This window comes from Mobula birostris, chromosome 5 (genome assembly GCF_030028105.1).
Source record: "Mobula birostris isolate sMobBir1 chromosome 5, sMobBir1.hap1, whole genome shotgun sequence".
NCBI classification, from domain to species: Eukaryota; Metazoa; Chordata; class Chondrichthyes; order Myliobatiformes; family Myliobatidae; genus Mobula; species Mobula birostris.
In genome coordinates, this window is record NC_092374.1 from 121,586,617 (window position 1) to 121,610,265 (window position 23,649).

Below are 23,649 nucleotides of genomic sequence, written 5' to 3' on the forward strand. Positions count from 1 at the left end.
GCAAAGAAACTTAAGTGAGTTGCCATGGTGCAATTTATAAATGATACAGGCTGGATTCACGATGAGGTGATAGTGCAGAAGCAAGTATTTAAAGAGGTGGAAGTTCCAATCAAATGAGCCTCTTTGTCCTGGATGGAAATATGCTCCGTATGTTTTGTTGGACTTGTTCTCGAACAGGCAATTGGCAGTTACTTCTTCGTACTCCCAATTTGTAGGCGGTGGAAAACCTTTTGTTGCTGAGTCACCTATCAAAGAATATCCATTCTCTGTCCTCTTGTTACAGCCATGATATTTATGAGTCAGTTGTGACTCCTAAGACTTTGAAGATGCTGGATTTGATCCTGGAAATGTTGAATGTCTTGTTTTTTCCCTTTTAGAAATGTTGCCTGACTGGATTATTACATGGTTCTTGTTGGTGTCTCAGACAAGAGGTGAACAATAGTGATGCATATTGAAATATGTTACAGTCTTTATGAACTGCTTGGGAAGCACTAACAACAAAGATCAATTACTGATGTCATTTACAGTATGGTAATGACTTATTGACTTCAATGAGCAAGCTCTGACAGGTTTGGTAATAGCATGCATTGAATAAACTAATGTTTTACTTTGAAAACAGCTGTGATAAGGAAAACTTTCTATACTAAAGGCATCTCTTTTGCAGTACATATACATCTGATAATGTATAGAGAGACATTTGCATCCTTGTAGGCGGGGAAACCTGCTCTAGTCTACATTAGAGAATCAGCAGGTGGAGGGAGTGTTAGCAGCTTTACTTTATCTTTACTTACATAGGAGTTTAAGGAGGTTGGCTTGACATCAAATACTGTAACAATCTTTGAGCTGTTCTTTCCAAAGTATCCTGACTGGTTGCTTCATGGTCTGGTTCACCAATTCAACATACAGGGATGTAAGAAGTTGCGGAGAGTAACAATGAACTCGGCTCAATGTGTCATGGTCCATCCCTACCCACTATCAGTTGTATCTACAGGAGGTTCTGCCACATCCATCATTAAAGATGCCTCTCACTCAGTCCCTGCCATCTTCACATAGTTACCATCAAGCAGAAGGTAGAGAAGACTGGAATTCCACACCATCTGATTTGAGAACAGCTGCTTCCTTTCAACTACCAAGTCCTTGAAGCAGCCAGAACAACCCTAATCGCTACAGTTTAGTAACACCATGACCATTTTGATCACTTCTCACTAAAAATAGACTTTGTTTTTTGTGCTCCTTCTCATAAAATTTGTGTAAAAGTTACATTCATTTTATGTTTAAATTGTGGATGGTGCTTATCTGATACAATCTTTCTGTGATGCTGCTGCAAGCAAGTTTTTCTTTGGACCTGTGTATGCACTCACTGACCATTTTATTAGCTTTAGGAGTGGTACTTGGTGTTCCCTTCTGCCTCTGCAACCCATCCATTTCAAGTTTCGACATATTGTGCATTTAGGGGTGTTCTTCTGCAGAGCACTGTTGTAGCATGTGGTTATTTGAGTTACTCTCGTCTTCCTGTCAGCTTGAACCAGTTTGGTGATTCTCCTCTGACCTCTCTCATTAACAAGTCATTGGGAGAGGTTGGCTAGTCTGGGTTTTTATTCCTCGTAGGAGATTGGGGGCAAACTTATAGAGATGTTTAAAATGATGAGAGGCATGGGTAAGGTGGGCAATAGCAATCTTTTGTGCAGGGTAGGGGAATCCATAATGAGGAAGCATAGGTTTTGGGTGAGAGGAGAAAGATTAAACAGTGAGCTGAGAGGCAATTTTATTTTCATGCAGAGAGTGGTGTGTATATGCAAAGAGAAGTGGCTGAGGCAGGTACAACAGTATCATTTAAGAATAAATTGGATGGGTACATGGACAACCAGGGCTTAGAGGGAAATGGATCGAATGCAGGAAATTGAGATTAGTTGGGTGGGACCTTGGTCGGCATTGACTCATTGGATCAAGCAGCTGTATGCATGTGGCATTGCTCAATAATCCTAATCAATAACCTCATTGCTAATAAGGTTCCTTTGAGTAAAACTTGAGGTTCAGACTAATCATGCTGTGAAATAGAGTCACACTGCAGGATGTCATTTCATAAAGCTTACTTGTGATATCACAAACAGTGAGACTCCAAATCCAAATGCATTCCAATGTTACTATCAACCCTTTTTCAGGTTCTGGAAATCGCTAGAACTTCTATAGAGAGCAATTGAACATCTATGCATTTATTTACTAAGATTCAGCGTGGAATTGGCCTTTCTGGCCAACAATCCCCCGATTTAATCCTAGCCTAATTATATGACAATATACAGTGACAAATTCACCTACAAACTAGTATGTCTTTGGACTGTGGGAGGAAACTGGAGCACCAGGAGAAAACCTAGGCAGACACAGGGAGACCTTACAAACTCCTTACAGACAGCAATGGGAATTGAACACGGTTTGCCTGTACTGTAAAGCATTGTGTTAACCACTATGTTACCATGCTGCTCCTAATGCTACCATGCTCCCAAACATTTCAGCTTTTATGTAATAGTTCAAAGAAGGACAATGGGTATTTATACATTGCTACAACTTGCAAATATTACTTACCATTAAAACTATAACATTTCTTACTCAGGAGACCTTTATGCGCTATCTTGTTGAGAAAAAGAAATTCCATTACAATATTAATAAAGGAGACATTAACCCAGTGGCAACTGAGGCATAGTAATTTTACTTAACATTGTAAAACCTGAACCACAAAGGCTCATGAGTTCGAATGAAACTTTTCATTACACACATTTTCCCTGCTCTCTTTGTTCACTTATACATTTCCATTCAGTGGAATTCAATTCATCATTGTTGACTTATTTTGTTTCTTCTCATCGAGGGTGACTCCCCTTTGTGTGGAGAAATTAATAATCACAGACAAACAATGACAGTTTTGAAAAACAAAACAATGTATCAGAGAAAATGACCAAAAAGCACATATGAAGTGGGGGCTTCCCCTTTAAATGACTGCATCAAATCCAAACCAGTTATTCATCATCTGAAAGCTATTTTTTGGATTTGTGAAAGTAATGTATTAGTTTTTGGATGGACCGGGACTGCAGGATAGGACCTGGGACAATACACATAAGACAGACAATACTTTAGTAAATGTAAATCCTGAAATAAATGCTTATATTTCAAATCAATCTCTATATGTGGCAGTCCTTTATTAGACTGGTAAATGAAAAACAATTGGTGCACATTTACAGTGATGTGCCAAAAGGTACACCCATCAGATAATCAGAGCTACCTCTACTTGACACCATAATTAGCTTCAGTAATCTTTCTGTGTACCTTTATTTCTATCTCTGTCACAATTGTTTGCTTTCTGAGCAATATTGTTCACCGACTGCCATTCTGTACATGCCTGTATCTATTAAGAAACTGTATTGAAATAGTTCAAACTAATTGCTGTACATTTGGAGGTTTAACCAGTCTGCTGTGAATGGAAATGAAGAAGGGAAAGATTTGTCCTTTTTCCCAAAGGCATAAACTTTTGGCAAAGTTACTGTATGTTTATAACAAAGTAGAACACTTAAAAGTAACACTGTACTGTGCAAAAGTCTTAAGCACATTTATATAGCTAGGGTGCCCAAGACGTTTGCACAGTACTGTAACTAATTTTATGTAATGCACTGTACTGCTACCACAAAAAACTAATTTCATGACATATGTGAGTGATGATAAACCTGATTCTGATATGGGTCTCTTTTGTGGACTGAGAGTGGGAAGGGGACAGAGAAAGGGGGATCATGGTTGGGAAAAGGGGAAGGGAGATGGGAGGGAGTGGGAAGCACCAGAGGGACATTCTTAGTGATCAATAAACCAATTGTTTGGAATCAAATGACTTTGCCTCAAGGCTAGGTATCTGCACCCACACCACACCCCTGCCCTTGGTACTCCTTCTCTGCCACCTGTCCCACACACTTCCCGCGGCACTCTGCCCTCACCATTCCCAACATTCTTTGACCCCACCAGATTTACAAACTTTCCTTCCGCTCCACATTGGCAAATAAAGTACTGTGCAAATGTCTATGTGTCAAAGAGTTTTGGATAGTACTGTGTTCGTGGTTTTCCAGAAATTGTAACCGGGATAAATCTTCTCTTAAAATTTGGGAAGTTTTTATTTTGTTTCAGTATCTCATGAGTCTGATCAGCATTTAGGCAGTTTACTGCACAATGCCACTGAACTCTTAAGAGAAAGGAATCAAGTTGTGAAATATTGGGATATTTTATGGGTTTACAAAGTTTCTTTGAACAACAAGGTTGAACATAAAACTTTCAATAGGAAAACAAATGCATGTCACATTAGTCTATTGTACTGCATTTAAACACATATTCTGCAACAGCAGAATGATGTAGACTACAATAATTTACAATTGTTTAAAAATTTATGTACAATCTTCTATAAAGTGTTACATATTTTCAAATTCTTTCAGATCATCGTTATCTTGGAAACCTGAGGTAGATATGCTAATTATTTGTAACAGGTTTCAAAATTATTATCTTAATTATTCCATACCACATCCCTTCTTTAAGCATAGTCTTTAAAACTGAATTGAAGGATCACTGTTCAGTTGTTTAGTTGATTACACTTGGAGAAACAGAGTAGGCTTTCAAAAAAGGGTCATTGCACATATGCTCATAGTCTGCTTTGGGGTTTGAACAAGAAATTTTTTATAATATCAGAAATATATCACCAAAGAGATACTGAACATTACTGCTATATAATGTCACTGACAGAAAGTGTTAGTGAGAATGCTATGTACTATCAGATAGGAAAGAAATTAGTAGTCAATGGAACAGCCCACTTGTTACATGCAAACTATATTTATTTGCAGGATCTCCCCCAGAGAATGAACAGTTTGATTTCCTCCTACTGGTTCAAAGCAAACTCGAAAATTTAGAGGAGCTGGGACCATTCATCTTTAGTATGACAGAAGCTTTTGGTTTAAGTGTTTCTCTGAGCATTTACATGATCAAATGCATACAGAGAGTAAATGCATTACAGGCAAGCCTTACTCATTCCACCTAGTGTTAACTGACTAACATTATTTCACAGTTAAGTAAAACCTCATCTTAACATCTGCACCTTATTTTGAAACTCTCTCCAGATACTTGCACCTCCCTCACTATGCAGTTGCTTGCAAATATCTGAGATGTTCATGCTCTTCCGGCTCTGAGATCTTGAACATCCTCCATTATTTTCATAATTGCCCCAATTTGAAATGAAGGAGAAGATACGTAGCTCGGGATGGCTGCTTATTTGAGGTTTGTTTGCCAGGCCTGGAGGTTAGGTCACAAACGTTTCATCACCAGTTGAGGTGACACCACCAGTGTGAATTTGAGTGCTGTTTCTGCCAAGTGTCCACTTTTATATTGGACCAACTCAATGTTCTGATTAGTTGGCTGTCGCACTGGCCTCTAGTGTCTAATAGGTCCCGGCCAACCGGATATCTAAGTAATCTCCACTGGCTTGGTATTGCTCCAGCACTGGTGCTCAAATCTTCCATTTCCAAAGCCCTAAGAAATGGAATTCCTTTCCTAGACTTATGTTTCACTAACTCTCTTTCCTCACGTACAATCCTCATTAAAATCTTTGATCAAATTATTGGTCATCTCCTTAGATGTCACCCTGCTGCATAGTGTTAGCGCACTTGTTAACACACCTCTGAAGGTTCTCAAAATGCTTTACTACATTGCAGGTGCCATATAAATAAAGTTATTATGGTCATTGTCCTCAATAGTGTATCTCCTGAAATAAGGTCTGAATTTTACAGGCTATCTCGCAGCACCTGTTAGCATGCAGGGACTGAAAAACCCTCAAGATGGCCTCCAATGACTGGTAGCATATAGCAAATGTTCTATTTATTTTTAGTTTAAAAGTAAAGAAACATTGTCCATCAAATTGATTCAGGGGCAGCTCACTCTGAAAGCATTGTTGCACCATGAAAAAATTTTGTTTACTTTCAGAATAGGTAATTATTTAACCTAACATCTGAAAATGTTTATCTGTCCTCCATGAACATTTCTGGAGATCAAATCAGTGAAATGTAGGGCTTCATGAACTCAGCTTAGTATTTGATAAGCACTATTATTATTGAAGAACTGAATTGTATTATATCCCATTATTTTACCAAAAAGAAATTAATTTCATCCTCAATATCTCAAGAGGTCATACCACAGGATTATGCTTGACTTACCATTGACATGTTTTCCTAGGACATAGTTTAAGTACATCTCCAACCCTTCAATTCTACTTTATGTCCTCTGAGAAGACCCTAAGACATAGGAGTGGAATTAGGCCATTTGGCCCATCAAGTCTACTCCATCATTCCACCATGGCTGATTTATTATTCCTCTGAACCCTATTCTCCTGCCTTCTCACCATAACCTCTGATGACCTTACTAATCAAGAACCTATCAAAATCCATTTTAAGTACACCCAATGAATCCATTGCCATCTGTGGCAATGAACTCCACAGATATACCACCCTCTGGCTATAGAAATTCCTCATCATCATTGTTCTAAGGGGGGGGGGCACCTTTATATTCTGAGAAACTCATATAAAATGCTAAAGGAGTTCAGCAGGTCAGGCAGCATATATCATATATAGAAAGGAATAAAGTCAATGACTTGGGCTGAGACCCACCAGAAAGGTTGATTCCTTATTCCATTCCATAACATAACTGCTGCCTGACCTCCAGAGTTCCTTCAGCATTTTCTATGTGTTACTCTGGCTTTCCAGTATCTGCGGAAACTCTGGTGTTTATGATTCCCTTCTATTCTGATGCTGTGCCCTCTGGTGCTAGATTCCTCTGCTGCAGGAATAATGACTGCTTTTGGTTTTGGTAACAACACATGCTACAGTGAAATGAGAATGTTGAATTTTCACATACACTGTTCATATTTGATATTAAGGTTGGCAGATGTAGCATCTGGGGGGAGGGGGGTGTTTAAACTGCAGAAAATACTCCAAGTGCTCTAAGCTGAGCTGTTAACGTCCTGTTATACACAGGATCCTAGTTTTTGCCGACCATCTCTAAACATGATTTTTATTTAAAATGTAAAGCTATGAGTAATCTTACCTTGTATTCTTTCTCAACACAGAGAATTTCTTTCTCAGTTGTTTCAGTACATTTCAAGGACTGATACTATTGGATAGGCTCTTATCATGGCCCTGTTTTTCTTGTTCTAGCAGAGAATTCCCATCTGCCTCATAAATTAGAGGTTTCTCTGCCCAATCATTTTCTATAGGACAACCCAGATCTCCTTGTCAAAGTGTATAGAGGAGTTTGAGAAGATTCATTTGAACCAGTCAGACAGAATACTCAGCAGAAGTTATAAATAGCGGCACTCTATGTTGAAGGTCCTATTGGAACTTGAAATAAAAAAAAGACGGTCCTAACCATATCTCCAAGATCCCGGAAACAGCTGTGAATCTTCTTACATACAGACTTTTGTAATAGTAAAAATGTTTCAAGAATTGACTGTTTATTAAGTGTGTTTAATGACTTTTATACAAGACAAGTTATTGCCCTTTATAATAGGCCAAGGCTCAAAAAGCAGTTGAGCATATGGTAAATTCAGTGAACGAGCACTGATCATGGGTGACCCCATCATTTTAATTCAACTTCCGAATAGGTGTGATTGATCCAATTCAGTTTGTGAAATTCATCCAAAATTTGATGGCTTCATACACATCTGAGCGATGAGTATGTGTTGGCTGCTGAGATGCTCCTCCACACTAAAAGCACTAAAAAAAGGGAAGTTTTTCCTTTAACTTTCATGGCTCTATTGAGCTGCTGCTGCTTCACTTTCAGATCCTCTGTTGCTTTATTCATTTCCAATGAGATAAGAATTGTCTGCCAGCCAGTCATAAGCAAGTCACAAAAAAAATGTTCCAAAGGGTCATGTGCACCAGCATTTCCTGACAGCCTTTATCTCTGTAGGCAGACACTAAAACAAGAGCATTACTGTCCATGGCCAGCATAGGGAGTCTCCTCGGGCAATGCCAAAAAATGCTTTTCTTATTATAGTCCTAACTCGTTGCGCATCAGTAAATATATTCTGTTGAACACAGGCAACACTTTGTTACAGCACAAGTGACCGGCAGTGAAATAACCTGCTCTGATGCAGCTGCGTACCACCTGTAGGGAAAGTCAAATTAGGGAGATGTCCTGCTGCTCTGGCACTAATGCTTTTTTGTATTGTGATTTGACTTTTCTTCCTTCCCTCTTTGTATCTTTGTTGGCTGCAGGGGAGTTTGAGGGTGTACTGCTTGGCCTTTTTTATTTTATGTATAAGAAAGGAGAAAGAATGCTCAGGTTGAAAGACATTAAAACCAACCCCCACCCATCCATCTTTGAAACTAAATATGCTAAAGGAGTCAGTGGGGAACGAGTAGCCTTTTTTTTTATCCCGGAGTTATGTTATTTTAAGATCAACAGAAATGCTCTTGCACAACCTAGCTTGTCATCAATTATATATGACAGTGCTCAAAAATAAAGGGTTAAATGTAATTTCAATAAATTCAAATTCCATTAATTTTAGCAAACGTAAAGAAGCTTTTTCATTCATATATAGAATATGGGTGTCACAAGCAAGGTCACCATTTACTGCCTGTCTCCAATTTCCCTTGAGAAGGAGGTGGCGAGCTGCACGCCTGATTAGCTGCTTTCCCGGTGACGATACTGGTACTGTCCCATTGGATAAAGGGAACCAGAAACTTAAATCAACAGCAATGAGGGGACCATGATATAGTTCTCAGTCACATGGAGAGTGACCTAAAAGGGAGCCTGCAGGTGACAGTTCTTCCCTGTACTTGCTGTCTTTGTTCTTGATCGTCGGGGGCATGGATTTGGAAGTTTTATGGAGCATTGTTAGTTCACTTGGAGGTACAGAAAGCACACAGGAAGGCAAACAATATCTGAAAAGCAAAGAACTGCCATAATATGAAATCTAAAATTAAAACAGAAAGAGCCGGACATAGCCACCAGGTCAAGCACAGGGTGTGTGAATCAAGACACAATTATTGTTTCAGGTGAATGAACCTGTGGCTGTATATCCTCAGAATGTTGTTTGTTATATAAGGCCAATAGTCCGTTGGACTTTATTGCAAGATTGAGGTTTAGAATGCAAAAGTAAGGAAGCAAAGTTGCAAAGGTGCAGAAATCTGGTGATGTCAATCTAAAGTTTTTGCACTGCAGCCTTGGTCTCCATGACCAGGGAAGGATAACTTGCAGCAATGCATATAGAGTCATGAGATTGATTCCTGAAATGAGATGGTTCTCCGATAGTTAGTAAAGCTGACCTACATTCTCAAAGAAGTTAGAATATGATTTCATTAATAAAGAATTGAAATGAATGCAAAGAAGCTGATTCTTCATCCAGCAGAGCTTAAAACTGAGGGACATAATACTGTGATGGACAACTTGAAATGAGAAAATGGGGAAGAGTTGTCAATGATATTCACCAGGGAGAAGGACATGAAGGTTAAGAAGTTAAGGGAGGGGTATGCTGATAAGCAGAAGCGTGTATGTACCAGGAATGAGTAAGTCCAAGATAATGTGGAACACAGTAGTGTGGATAAACCCCATGGGTTTATAGTCTCTGTCTCAAGATGATAAGAGAAGCAAAGGAAGCGATTGATGTGACTCTGGTGGAAGTTTCATCTTCATTAGCCACAGGTCAGGTACAAGAAAGACTAGATAATAGCTAATGGTGCCCTTTTGTTCAAGAAGTGCAGCGAAGATAAGCCTGGAAATTACAGGCTGGTAACCCTTACGTTAGTGTTGGAAAAATTGTTGGAGAAAATTCTAGGCATTTGGTATGCTTGCCTTCATAGTGGGTGACAGGATTTCTGATTAATTGGAAAGGCAAAGACTGATTAAAAGGAGTCAGCATGGAGATCATGTCTCTCAAAAAGAGGCACGAGGGATCGGAGTCATGTTGGCAAATTCAATCTATACAATCTCATCTTTTAACTACAGCCAACATCCTATTGAATCTCTCTGTTGCTATGACATCCTTCCAATGAATGTGCTTATCTGAAATGGACAAATGGAATCCCCATTTATCTTTGTTGATTATACTATATATAAATGACTTGGATGAGAAATGTAGGTGACATGATTAGTAAGTCTACATTCAACACAAAATTTGGTGGAGTTATAAAGGGCAAAGAAAAGTTTTGTAAGGACGCTGTAGGAAATAAGCTGAAAGTTATGTTAAGTAGTGGCAGATGGAATTCAGTCTTCTAATCATTTGGAAAATCAAATTCCAGAGGCCTTGTGTTCCAAGGCCTAAGCTCCCTGCAAGTGGTGACACAAGTGGATTGCGCAATGCAAAAGCATTAGGGAGTCTTGCCTTTATAGGCTGAGTCACTGAGTTTAAGAATTAGAACATCATATTGATATATAGCACATTGATTAGATCATACCTAGAGTACTATATCCATTTCGTTGGAAGGATGTCATGGCAACAGAGAGGTTCAATAGGATGTTGTCAGGAATGGTGGGCTGCAGTTATAAACTGAGATTGTACAGGTTGAATTTATATTTACTGAACTGTAGGAGGCCGAGGGGTGACTATATAAAGGTTTATAACATTAAGAGGAGCATAGATAGGAAAGGTAATCAGAATATTTTCCCCAGGGTGGGGGAGTCTGGAATTTGAAACCACGTAGTTAAGTTGAGGAGACAGGAATTTAAAAGAGATTGGAGAAATAAACTCTTTGCACAGGGGTTGTTGAACATCTAAAACATGCTGCTAGTGGAAGTGGCAGAGGCAACTACCAACTAAAATGTTTAAAAGGCATTTGGACAAGTACTTGGACAGGAAAGGCTTCGAGGGACATGGACCTAATCTAGGTAAATGAAGTTAGGGGTAAATAGACACTGTGGTCTGCATGGAAGCAGTGGTCTAAAACGGACCATTTCTCTGCTGTACAATTTTAGGATTCTCTGACTCGTTACTCAGAGGTTTGAAAAGCTTTCAACTTCTCTATCAGTCCTTAGGTGCATTACCTTTCCATGATGTATTAATAATGTGTGATTGGAATAAAAGGTCAATCTAATTAACTAGCTCTATGTAGACTGACTTTGCCATCACTGAGAACACATTTTGTCACCTACATAATATTGCTGAATTCCACCTCTACTGAAGCATGATTATATAAGGATGGAGATAAGGAGAAACTATTTTTCTGAAAGCGTAAGTGAATCTGTGGAACTGTCTGTCTGGAGAAGCAGTAAAGGCTGCCTCATTAAATATATTTAACACACAGTTAGATTTTTGCTTAGCAAGTGAATAGAGGATCATGGGGAAAAGTCAGGTAGATGGAGCTGAGTTCATGGCAGGTCAGCCATGATCTTATTGAAAGTGAAACAGGCTCGAAGGGCCAGATTGTCTACTCCTGCTCCTATCTCTTATATTATAGCGGTTACCCCAAACATTACAGTGATACCCACTCACCTCTTCACTTTCTAAACATGAACACTTTCAAAATATGTGGCATATGGCCTAACATACAGCCCATCCTAACTAACCACCCATCATCTCTCTGCCTACTGACATAGACCAATACGGTACTGATACAGGTCCTTTGGCCAAACTGTCCATGCTGCCCATGGAGATTGCTCACCTAGTTCCAATTTCCTGCATTTGGACCATATTCTTCAAAGACCTGCCCCTGCAGGTACCCATCCAAGTGCTTCTTAAATAATAACATTGTACTGACCTCAACCACTTCCTCTGGCAGCCCATTCTACATACTTACCACCTTCTGTGTGAAAATGTTGCCCCTCCATTCCCTTTCAAATCTTTTCCCTCTCACTCTAAACCCTAGTTTTGGACTATCCTACCCTGGGGAAGCTGCTATCTACCTTATCTGTGCCTCTTCTAATTTTAAACATTTCCATAAGGGTACCCCTCATTCTCATCTTCCGACATCCAAAGAATAAAAACCTAGCCTGGCTAAACTACTCCCTGTAACTCAACACCTCTAGTCCTGACAACACCCTTGTAATATTTTTTTTCTGCATTCTTTCCATTTTAACCACTCAACATGACTGGTTTCATAATCCTACGCATCTAAAATTCTCAACTTTGTTTCAAAACCCTCCATATTCTTTAATCTTATCTTTTATCTGCATTGTCTCCATCACTATGTCTCTCCAGGATATCTGTATTTCTCCAGTTCTGTGGTCCAGAACATCTCCGAATTTAATTGCCCACTGTTAGATAACATATCTTCAATTACCAAATTCCTCCAAAAATAACTTTCTTAAATCTCTTTGCATTTTTGCCCTTCTTTTTTCCTTTTTACATATTCCTTTGAAAACTTTGACTATACTTTTATGAACATTAATCCTAATATCATGCTCTATCCTTTGTCATTGTTTGGTTTGTTTAGTAATTGACATTTGAAGTTCTTCACCAATTTGGTATGTTCTATGTACTATATAAATGGAAGTTGTTGATGCTGTTAAATGTATCCCCCATTATTCCTTCTGAATTATTAAGCTCAATTCACCAGCCAAAAGCAGACAGATGGTGTGGCATACATGCCAGTTAACATCTCAATAAATGCAGGAAATGTGTGGCCGGTATAAATATTTTTGCGCCCTCCGTTCAATCAATAAGTTGCATTCTACTGAACTGGTGACAAAAATCAGTATTACAGTAGTAATTCTATGTAGTAAAATATTAATTTTTATTTGTCAGATTTTATTTTTCATTGTCACAATCATGCAATCCTCAGCTCCAGGTTAATCCCTGAACCATGTCCTGGTCCCTCAAAGCATAACATATCCCTTCAATCCCCTGCATTTTTAAAATGCCCATTTAATGAAATTTTGCCAAGTTGCTGATTAACGTTGTGCAGAAACAACAGGACAATTTAAATATTCGCTTGCATATAATATTCCAAGACCTGAATTCAGGCTATGTTACATCAATACACGAGTGTTTAAGTTATTAAGCATAATTTATTTTCCCTTCATTTTAAACAATGGAGTAAAGAATAATTTAAATAATATCTTCTTTTAAATAAATCGTAAATGAATGTGACTGGTGCGTTAGGCACTCTCAGATCTTAATGTTGCACAACATAATTTCAGAACCCATGTTTCAGCTCAGTGTAAGTTCACTTTAGTTTCATTTGATTGATTGACAACAGCTGTTTTTGAACAGTTAGGTTATTAATTTGATTAAAAAATGCAATATAAAGTTTTCCCATTAATTGCCTTAGTCCTGCCTTTGGATAAAAGCAGACTAACAGTGTTATTTCTTGACAAAACGGTTGCGAGTTTATCAGGACCAACAGTACTGTAGCCATGAAATTGATCAAGCATTTATGCTTGACTTCTAAAGGGTTGAAGAGATATTAATAACTAGATTATATGGCATTTTGTGTAAATTTAAGATGACATAAAATGGTAGTCTCATTTTAACACACTATATTCCATTTTTCACTCTTGCTTTCATGTATGGGTTCAGAAATGTTTAATCATATGTTGTCATGCTGTACCCAGTGGTAAATATACCCCAATTCTATTTTAACAGTACAATTCACATATCAGTTTTATTTTGAAGGTACTGCGGTCATGTCTGCTTTTGCAAAGCACTAAAAATCTGTTTTTTTTTGCTTTAAGCCATTCCTTTAATTTAATGTCAAAGTTGCCCCTGAAGAAAAATTACCTTTAAACAGTCACTTGTAAGCTCGGCAATACTTTTTTTTGAGAGAACTTTTCCCCCCATTTATTCCAGACAAATTATCTGATTTAGTTTCTCTGTTGCCTTGAGGTTACCATATGAATAAGTGGTGCCCTTGTTGACAGTTCGAGCACTGGAAAGTTGCAACAAACAAGATAACAGGCCAACATAAATCATGATTAAGGAACACAAAAACCTGCTTTCAGTCAAGCAGTAATTCATTTACAACCAGAATGGATATGACTTATCCACTCATTTTATGAGCTGAGGAATGCAATGGTCTTGTGATTCTCTAGGTTATGGCAGCTGACATCACCAAATTTATACGCACTAGAATTCTGACACTGGGGCACCTTTTTTTTTGTGGTTCATTCCTAATAGAGGATGAATTGTATTCCTTGCCTTGTACTGTTAAAGAATACCTTTTTCTTCCGAGCAGCTGCTTTATGAAGTGGAGAAAATGCCACTTTAACTAATGATGAATGATGCTTGACCTCAGACCTGTGGCGCTGAATTTCATGCAATGCTAAATTGACATGAAAGACCCAAGTCGTGCTATTTCCATTATGCATGCAGCAAAATAGATTCTTGTTTTGCTATCCGATAGTGCTAAAGTCTGTTCATTTCATTTACTGCTTGAGTTAATGCACTGGAAAGCTGTGATACAGTAGGTTGTGAGCAAGATTTCTACTTAACCATTGAATGATATCCACACTTCTTTTCCAGTGGTGATCGGAATAGTACCATCTCCCTTTTAAAAAACCTGTTGGTGCAGGAGCATTCTGAATTGGGCAATTTGCCCTACGCTTGACATCTTTTTTGTTGATCATGAAAAATGATGAATTACACAAAGCAGCAGTAACTCGAGGTGCCAGCATTATTGTAATCTGTATTCAAATAGTCAGGATTATAATCACTTACTAATTGATTTGCTGGTTCTCTCTTATATTGAATAGAATGATTATTTTATCTTTTGATTAGTGTGTATTTTCTGTTGTCAGTGGTGTAATGGCAAAAAAATATTGAAAGGGCTATGAAAGGGAGCTAAGACCTCTATATTTTCCACAGGCCTGCAAAAAACAAGTACTTCTTATTTTCCAAAAATCAGAACTTTAGTATTTAGAAGTCAATTTAAGGCATTGTTCAAGCCTCCAGAGAATATAATTGCTATTGTGAAACAAAAATATGTTTGACATTATTTACTATTAAATTATGAACTTAAAATCTTGGACACTGACAGAAAAGGGCAAAGTTGAGTCTGTTCTAAGGTTCTGCACATTTAATCTGGTCTTGTGTTTCACACACATCTTCAAAATCATTTGAAGAATCTGTGCATGAATATTTTTATGACACACAATAATCCCTGTTCCAAAATCAGTATTCATTTTGATACACGGCAAGTGTACTATGAGTCTAACCTTAAATGAACCTGTAGCAAACCTCCTTATTTTTGAAGACTGAAATTAAAAGGTTGTTCTAGTTTGCAAATGCCAGGAGATGTATCCAATAAGTTTCCTTGCACATTTGTACAATAATCAGTGTAAATCAATTGCACTTGAAAAAAAAACCATGATGTGAGATTTTAGTCCCATTTTGGGAAATTCATGTGGTCATCTAAAGTTAGGAGAGTGGAAATTTGTCCATCATGGTCTGCATTTTTGCTACTGCACACCTGTTTCACTCCAACAGTTAATCTCAAAATCTGCAGAGAGAAACCATAGAAAATATTTGGGAGTGCAATTAATTGGATAGTTCTATTAAAATATGATATAATTTCAATCCTCTGTGTGTCCTTCGTCAAGACCCTGACCTTATCCCTGTAAACCTCATAAAGAATTAAATATTTGGCTATTCTAGTCTTAATCATGAAATAATTATTCACTAAAATGACTTCAGTCCCCACATACTATGCTACTGAACAGTTGTTGCAGATTAAGGATATTGACCAGATGGCCAATGTTTATGCAGAGGAAGTTAATGTTTTTATTTGAAAGGCACCTACAAAATACTTTACCTGTCCAGTGACTGTGATCAATGGTTGAAGCAACTTTAAATATGAATCCTCATGTTTGGTGCAGAATTTGGAAGGCTAAGAAGATCATGAAGAAAATATGTAGTGAGGGCAAATTTTATCCTCAAAAGAATTACCAAAAAAAAACTATAAGATCATTAATTGAAAATTCTGCTAACAGTGTTAGAGGCATCATAACTTAATTTTAATATGGCAGATGATAAACCTAACTTTAATTTAAAAGCATTGTCAAAGGTTTTCCCGAACAAGTTTATTATAGAAAAATCAAGCCTCTGTTAAACTTGTGGCACCTTCCATTTGCAGGGGGCTAACTATAAAATTTGATAAATGATCTGCCTAAAGGTCAAGCAAACTTGAGATAATTTGAAGCAGAACACAAGGAACAATGAGAGGAACAACCTCAGTAGACCATTTATCCATGCGAAGCTCTATACTTTAGGGACTTATTCTTTTAGTTGTAATGTGGTGTTTGATAACTGAATTTACATGAGGAATCACAGACCGTATGTATTATTGTCAAGGCTTAACTTTTCAAATGATATTCTCATTGAGAGCAATTGTTTTGGGAGCTATATGTGTGTAATTAATTGGACTGCAGACAACCCAATGTTTGGTGGAAGTCATGTCTGACTTTTTGTGCCACTGACCCCAAAAAAAAAGATATCAGGATATATTCACCCGACAAAAATCTGTGTCACCTGAGGCACACTGCATGGTTGAATGAGTCCACTTAAATCCCTGGCGCCTGTCTAAAAAAGAACCAGACATAAAACAGAATAATTTTACAGTAGCTTCTGCTTGGAGAGGGAAGGCAAAATTTCTAACAGTCCTTAACGCAAGGTCTCATTGAGCTTCCGACAGACATCTGGCACTGTGCTTATTGAACCTTCACTTCCTAGTCACTGCAGTGGGCATATGGTCCTGGAGAGCTTTCTTGCTATGGATGCTCCACACTATCAAAGTAGGAAACAATTAACATACAATATGCTTTTTTTTAAAAGCTCCTTTTAGGAAATGCTAATCAAATCTTCACAAATAATAACTTAAAGTCTTTATGGTGTTGTTTATTGTGTAGCTAAGATACTTCTACATTTTAGAAGTGATATTATTTATTCACACAAATTTGCTAATTGGCACATCAATCCTCTGAAGACACAGATGTCTAAAAATTCATCTTTGCTCTGAAGCATTAAACCCACTTTATGGTTGCACTAGAGTGCTGTAATATAAAATCAATCAGAACTCAGTGGAATAGACTTCGGAGGTGGTGTGAATGTACAACTTCAAATCCAAGGTGAATTTCTCTGAAATGTTGTTGTATTTTCTGCAGTAACAGTCATTCTTGTCCGCATGTAAACAAAATATTACAAAGCAAGTTGTCCAGACACAAAATATTTTAGTCATTAAGGAGATATTATCCTTTCTCAAGGGATCCAGGTAAAAGATTAGGGCCCAGAAGATGCTTCAAGCACATTTTTGGACATTAAAGCAATGGTAAAGGGCTGAGGGAGTCCTCCCAAAGGTTCAGAGGATGACGTAAAGACTTAAGAACAATCAAATATACAGAAAGCATTGTTTTAATGCACGGGGACCAGGGAAACCCTAAAGGGTTACAACGAAACTCTTCTAGTAGAAGGTTATAAACCTCTGAACGCATGTATTGTCAGGAAATTTCAATGTATGTGAACACTCATGCCCGTGTCCTCTCTGCCAGCTACTGTGGCCTGAGGAAAGGTAGACAAAGACTCCTGGAGTATGTAGTCTAGGTGCCTTCCCAAATCTACCAGTCAACAACAAAGACCGAAATGTGGAAAAGTCTAACAATGGAAACCTTAAGTATGGAAGTTAAAAGTGACCATAACCTTGACTTCTATATTCAAGGGAAACTTGTGTGGTAAAATCTGAGGTCAAAGCAGGCCACACAACTCAGTGACTACAGAAAGTGCAGTTTAAGTTGCTACTCCTTCAGCAAGCACAGCTTCAGGGAAAGCAAATTTGCTGAACACCTGATAGTGCTTATTCACTCAAGGAACAGTCAATTTTCATGTCAGTAAGGTTGAAAATCTCATTGCTAATGCATTTTGCATGTTGCTCAATTGTTGATGTCATTTGGGAAAGATTTACGATGGGAAAAAATGTGCAAGGCAGAACAAAAATCTGCCCAAAATTGAAGAACACATTTCCCTAAAATTGCTCTGCTCAGAATCAGGTTTAATATCATTGGTATATGACGTGAAATTTGTTACTCAGGGATAAACCAGTTTTTAGTTCCATGCCTTTTGTTTAAGGGGTTGTGTGAACACATTTCTAACCTTCCTTTTATTTGATGTCAAACACCTACTTTAAAATGAAATCACAGGTGTTAACATGTAACAACAGCAGGAAGGGTTTCAGAGAGTTGTTAGGAATGGCCTTCATACCTATATTTCTATTAGTGTGCATGTTTAGGATTACCATTTGCATTGACAAGATTATTACTGGGTGGAATGTGAAAACAATTAAGCATTTCCGATAGCTATCTTTTCACTGGCATTAGTCTTAAAATAAATTTGCAAAGCATTACTATACAGAGACACTAAAAGTTGTGGGAAAGAAAATGCAGAATGACATGAATAAGTATTTACTATATCAAGATCACAAAGCTTGTAAAATGATCATAATATAAATGAATCGCATTCAAGGCTTTTTTTTAAAAACAGCAATAAGTAGCAAATGTATTACACTGTGATGTTATAGAAAGACAGCAAGTAATTTGGAAAAAAAAGACAGTATAGTGAGTGAATGGGTAATGGGGCTAAGGGGGTAAGATTTGATTTGGCCAAAAAGAAAATGAAACAGTTAGTATCAAAAGAGACATGTAGGGGGTGTGACACCATGGTGAGAATAAACAGCTCAAAATAGTTGACAGACTTCAACAAACTGAAAACCTCTGTTCTTTAAAGTGACTGTATGCCACATTAGGCCTTAGGCTCTTGATGTCATTGTTTAGCATTGACTGTTCTGAACAGACCCACTAGGCTGTAGTCAATTGAAATTAAAACCATGTAATGTAATAAAGGGATACTCCTGAAGTGTTTTCAATCAAACAGATGGGGATCTGGATCAGGACAGCGTGTGAATGGCTTAGTTCAATGATTAAAAGCTAAATTTAAACAAGGATGTATTCAAATGGAGCAGTTTTCCAACTTGGTGCTTTGTAAAATCTCAATATTACAAACAAAATACCACTGCATGGGATAATTTTTCAAAGGAATAAAACCTACAATATTTGTTATTTTTTTACAGTATGACAAAGAACTTCTTTTTTAAAATCAGCCCATTTGGAGAGTGAAAATTGCACAACTAGTTTAGAATCTACACATCAAACACTTACATTTATATAATGATTCAAAACTGATGTATACAGTATTCAGAGATTATAAACAAGGAAGTTATCAAACCTTATAAATTTATTCAAAATATTTGAGGCCTTAGAAAATATTATCAAATGCATATCATTGCTATGTTAATGCTCTTATCAGAGAAAAGTAATGTTTTTGCATGTTTTACAGAGGAGGTAGAAAAGATACATTTTTTATACACTTCGTAAACTTAAGCACATTCAACTTTATTTAATTTACATAACATTCCATTTTCCCAAATAGTAATCTTTGATCAATTTATTAACCCCCAAAAGAATAAATGCATACACAAATTCATGATATTTTATTATATGTGAAAGCTATGAAGTTTGTATTTCATTAGTTTTACTATAATTCCATGTGTCTTCATGCACTTCTGCAGCTACACCCAAAAAGTTATCATCAGAAATTTCAATTAGCTCTACTGGTTTACTGGTCAATTCATATTCAAAATCCTGATTTTCTCAAAGGTCTGACTAGATCTCAAATTTGCCACACCTAATGGAAAGGTTCACTTTACCACTCTGATTGCTGTGCTCTAACAATATCTTTGGAGCTGGGGTTCCCAGCCTGGGGTCCATGAACCACTTGCTAAATGGTATTGGTTCCATGGCATAAAATTTTGGGAACCACTGTTCTATAGTAATTATTTAAACAGAGCAAATAGGGACATTCTGCAAGGTGGCCACTGGATAAAGCCTAGAACAGCTGAACTTTCAGGAATATGAATTTCCCTGAGGTCATCAAAGTAATCTGGAGTTAACAGCAATTAAGGAGAAAAAGTGTAAGTTAAGGAAGAAGGATGTAACAGATGCGGTCACAAAGACTGCAAATGTATACAAGGCCTATGAATCACATTGAAAGTGTTACTGGAAATGAGTTTTCTTTCAAAATAATAAAAAACACAGAAATTGGGAAATAATGGATAATCAGAAATAATGTCTGCAGGAGGCATGAAAAAAAGTACAATGAGAAAAATTGACAAAGTAAAAATCATTGTCAATTTCTTAGCCAATTTATGTTTTGTTTCATTGTTCATGTATCTTTTTAAGAGTCTTAGTTATACTTTAAATGAAGCAATAACATTACGAAACATAATGGAGAAGTGACTGACAGAAATAAGTGATCAATATTATTGTCAAGCTTTGATATTAGTGACTTTACAATATGAAAACTCTCCAGATCTTGGGGAGCTTAGATGTAATCAAAGGTATGCTGAACTGCAGAGGATTATTGACTTACCATATTTTAGATTTACTGTATCCTCCAAAATATAGCCATACAGACAATATTACATCTGAGGATTGGTGGCGTGGTTAGCTGCATCCATTTAGGCAGAAACAATATTGCATGACAATAGCTTCTGCACTGTGCTTTAAACCAGAATGTTAACATGGGAGATGCAGTTAAATACTAGTTAGTAGTTACTGTACATAATCATCATAATGAGCTACTGTAAACTTATGTGGCATTGAATAAAACTGATAATGCAATCACCAGTGAGCAACTGACTCCTAGTTTAACCGTAGAACATCTTGAACTGACTGAACTCAATTGAATTCAGTATAAACAAGAAAGAGAACATATGACAAAAGCACAGCACTGCAGGTGTTGGACATCTAAAACATAACAGAAATTGTTGGAAATGTTCATCAGGTCAAGCATCACTTGCGAAGAGAGAAGCAGCATGAATGAGTCTGACATTTTTTCAGAATGAAGAAAGAGAAGTGATAAAAACAAGCTTTAAACTGTAGAGGAAGCAACACGCACAACACGCTTGGGGAACTCAAGAGTTCCTCCAGCATGTTGTGTGTGTAGCTGTAGAGAAAGGATGGGAGAAGGAGGAGAACAAAGAGTTGTAGTCCAGGCCAAAGTCAATGTTTGGGAAAGGTATCAGGGGAAGAAGATGAACAAGATCTTCAATTATCAGAAGGAAAAAAAGTACTGATTGTTGGAAATTTAAAACTGAAAGACTAAGATTAATCGCTGATTACCTGAAATTGTTCAATTAGTGTGAGGAAAATAAGGTGCGTTTTCTCCAGCTTCATTTGACATATCAGAGGTCAGAGTGTGGAAGAGATCAGAGTGAGGGTCAGATCGGTCATTAAGGTACAGGGACAGGTTCCCTCTGAATGGATCTCAAAAGCAATTATTATTTGGTTTCCCTGATGTAGAGGAGACAACACTAAGAACAGTGAATGCAGTTTACTACATTGGAAGGGTATAAGTAAATTACTGCTTCAAATGAGTAGACCTTGGACCATATGAAGGAAGCAGTTATTTGAGCAGCTACGGTAATTGTAAAAATCTTTCCTACAGAACTCCAACTTCTATGCATTGTTTGGACTGACGGATTGGGGATCAGAGATGAGCATAGTTTGATTGAGAGGGATTTTACTTTTATTTGAAAGGAAGTCATTGCGATCAGGGCTTTAGACCAGCATCAATATCCGAATTGTAAGATTGAAGCAGATCGAAGTTTGCAGTTCAAACATGTGGAAAAGGCAGTCAGATGTATATCTGGTACCTGACCAAAGATTGAGATAGTCAATAGGAAGTAGGAAGAGTGCAGGGAGGATGGCACTCACACAGCAGGTATGCTGATCTGATGATATGTTGGTTTGACTTCCTTGTCTAACCAGCACCCATCCTTTGACACTCTCAGCAGCATGTAGTCCATTCCCCTGCAATGCACAGTGAAATATGTCATTCTGCACACCCCAATAGAGAAGTCCTGTGACTATCATAAAGTTGAATCACTCAAGGAAATGCCCCTTCGAATTTTCCAAGTGACTCAAAACAATCTACAAATAGTCATTTTTATGTTTCACTCCGAAAAAAAAAGAATCAATTGTCAGTTGTAAACCATGGGAAAGAAATTGCAAAATGCCATTGAATTTCTGGGCACTTACACTTTAAAACTATTAGTTACTATTCAAAAGACATCTTCCACAGTTTCTTTAATGGGATATGTAGCTGTTGTGATGGTCTAGATAATGAAAGTCCCTGTCAATGCGTAGCATCTGATACAGTTTTACACTGATGTAATTTCACACTAATGCAATTATGAGGTTGTACTTTAAGTCCGATCAGCTACAAATTTCTTTAAAACAGCTGGGTATAAGCACATTTGTTTTTAGTAGAAATAAAAGCCCATATTTATTGATTTATTTATTTGTTTATTGGAATACAGTGTGGTATAGGCCCTTCCGGCCCTTCGAGTCACATCGCCCAGCAACCCCTGATTTAATCCTCGCCTAATTACAGGAAAGTTTCCAATGATCAAATAACTTAACAATCGGTACGTCTTTTGACTGTGCGAGGAAGCCAGAGCACCCGGAGGAAACCTACGCAGTCACGGGAGAACATGCAGACATCTTACAGGCAGCGACAAGGCACAGATAGATCTGTGAAAAAGATGGTGCTCGGAATAATTCTTTCAGCTGTGCTTTATATTAATTCTTATCCTCTTGTTACTTGTGTATTGCTATAACATTTCATACTTGTTCTATTTTTGTAAGTTCAAAGCACAGAAGCAATATATCCTTCTGGAAAGGGAACCCCTTTTCCTTCTGTACATTCCTAACTAGCACTAGATTCAAGCAAAGAAAGGGAGTTATCTTTAATTCCCTTGTACATGGTAGGGTTGACACATGTAAAGTAATAGCTCATTTTCAATTGCCATGTTTAGCATATGTCTCATGTTGGCTCTGTAAGGCCTGCAGGCCGGTCCCATGAGTTCAGCTCAGCCAGCAGTTGCTGCCACTACGCAGCCCCTCTTAGCCTCGAATGCTAATAGCTTTGAATCATGTTCAGAAGTGGTGTTAATTTATCAGCAAAAGCATTATGGGTATAAGTGTACCTGACATCTTGAGTCATGAGTGTCAGTCTTTATGTCCGTTTATTTGTGTGTGTATGTGTGCGCGTGTGTGTGTGTGAACGAGAGTGCACACTACATTCCTGCAGATGGTATTGTACTGAATATGTTCTTCTGTGGAAAATTGCACAGCTCTAAACCTCTAGGTGCAGGAGGCTGTTAACGGTTGCTGATGATAGTAGGCAAACATTAACATAATAATTAGTGTCTTGTAATTGTTTCATTAAAACCAGTTGTTCCATTTCTCTTCATGTTTTCCCAGAAGAGAAGCTGAATTTGGATGACAGCCAGTGGGAGGACATCCACGTCGTCACCGGAGCACTAAAGATGTTTTTCAGAGAGCTGCCTGAGCCACTTTTTCCATTCGGCTTTTTTGATCAATTTGTAGACGCCATAAGTAAGTGCAATACAATATTAATTTAACCCTCAAAGCACTAAAGGAGTAATTTGCTGTTCTGCACGCCACCACTTAACAGGATGAGGTTAATTTTTTTTAAATTTGCTGACAGAATGGCATCCATAAATCTGTGCCTTAAATGTTGTGTTTATTCAGTTCCAGTTTCTTAATATTCATGACAGCAATTTATTTTGTTGGTACACC

The 23,649-nt window shown here is 37.6% G+C and overlaps 1 protein-coding gene across 3 annotated transcripts in view; it reads left to right on the plus strand.

The window, feature by feature from the left end:
- The window catches only part of arhgap15 (Rho GTPase activating protein 15), a 737,150-nt gene that overhangs the window by 587,448 nt on the left and 126,053 nt on the right, over window positions 1-23,649 (plus strand). For all 3 annotated transcript variants that reach the window (XM_072258610.1, XM_072258612.1, XM_072258613.1), the window contains exon 13: window positions 23,311-23,445. In XM_072258610.1, coding sequence (XP_072114711.1) covers window positions 23,311-23,445 — 135 coding nt within the window. The remainder of the gene's footprint in view (window positions 1-23,310; window positions 23,446-23,649) is intronic.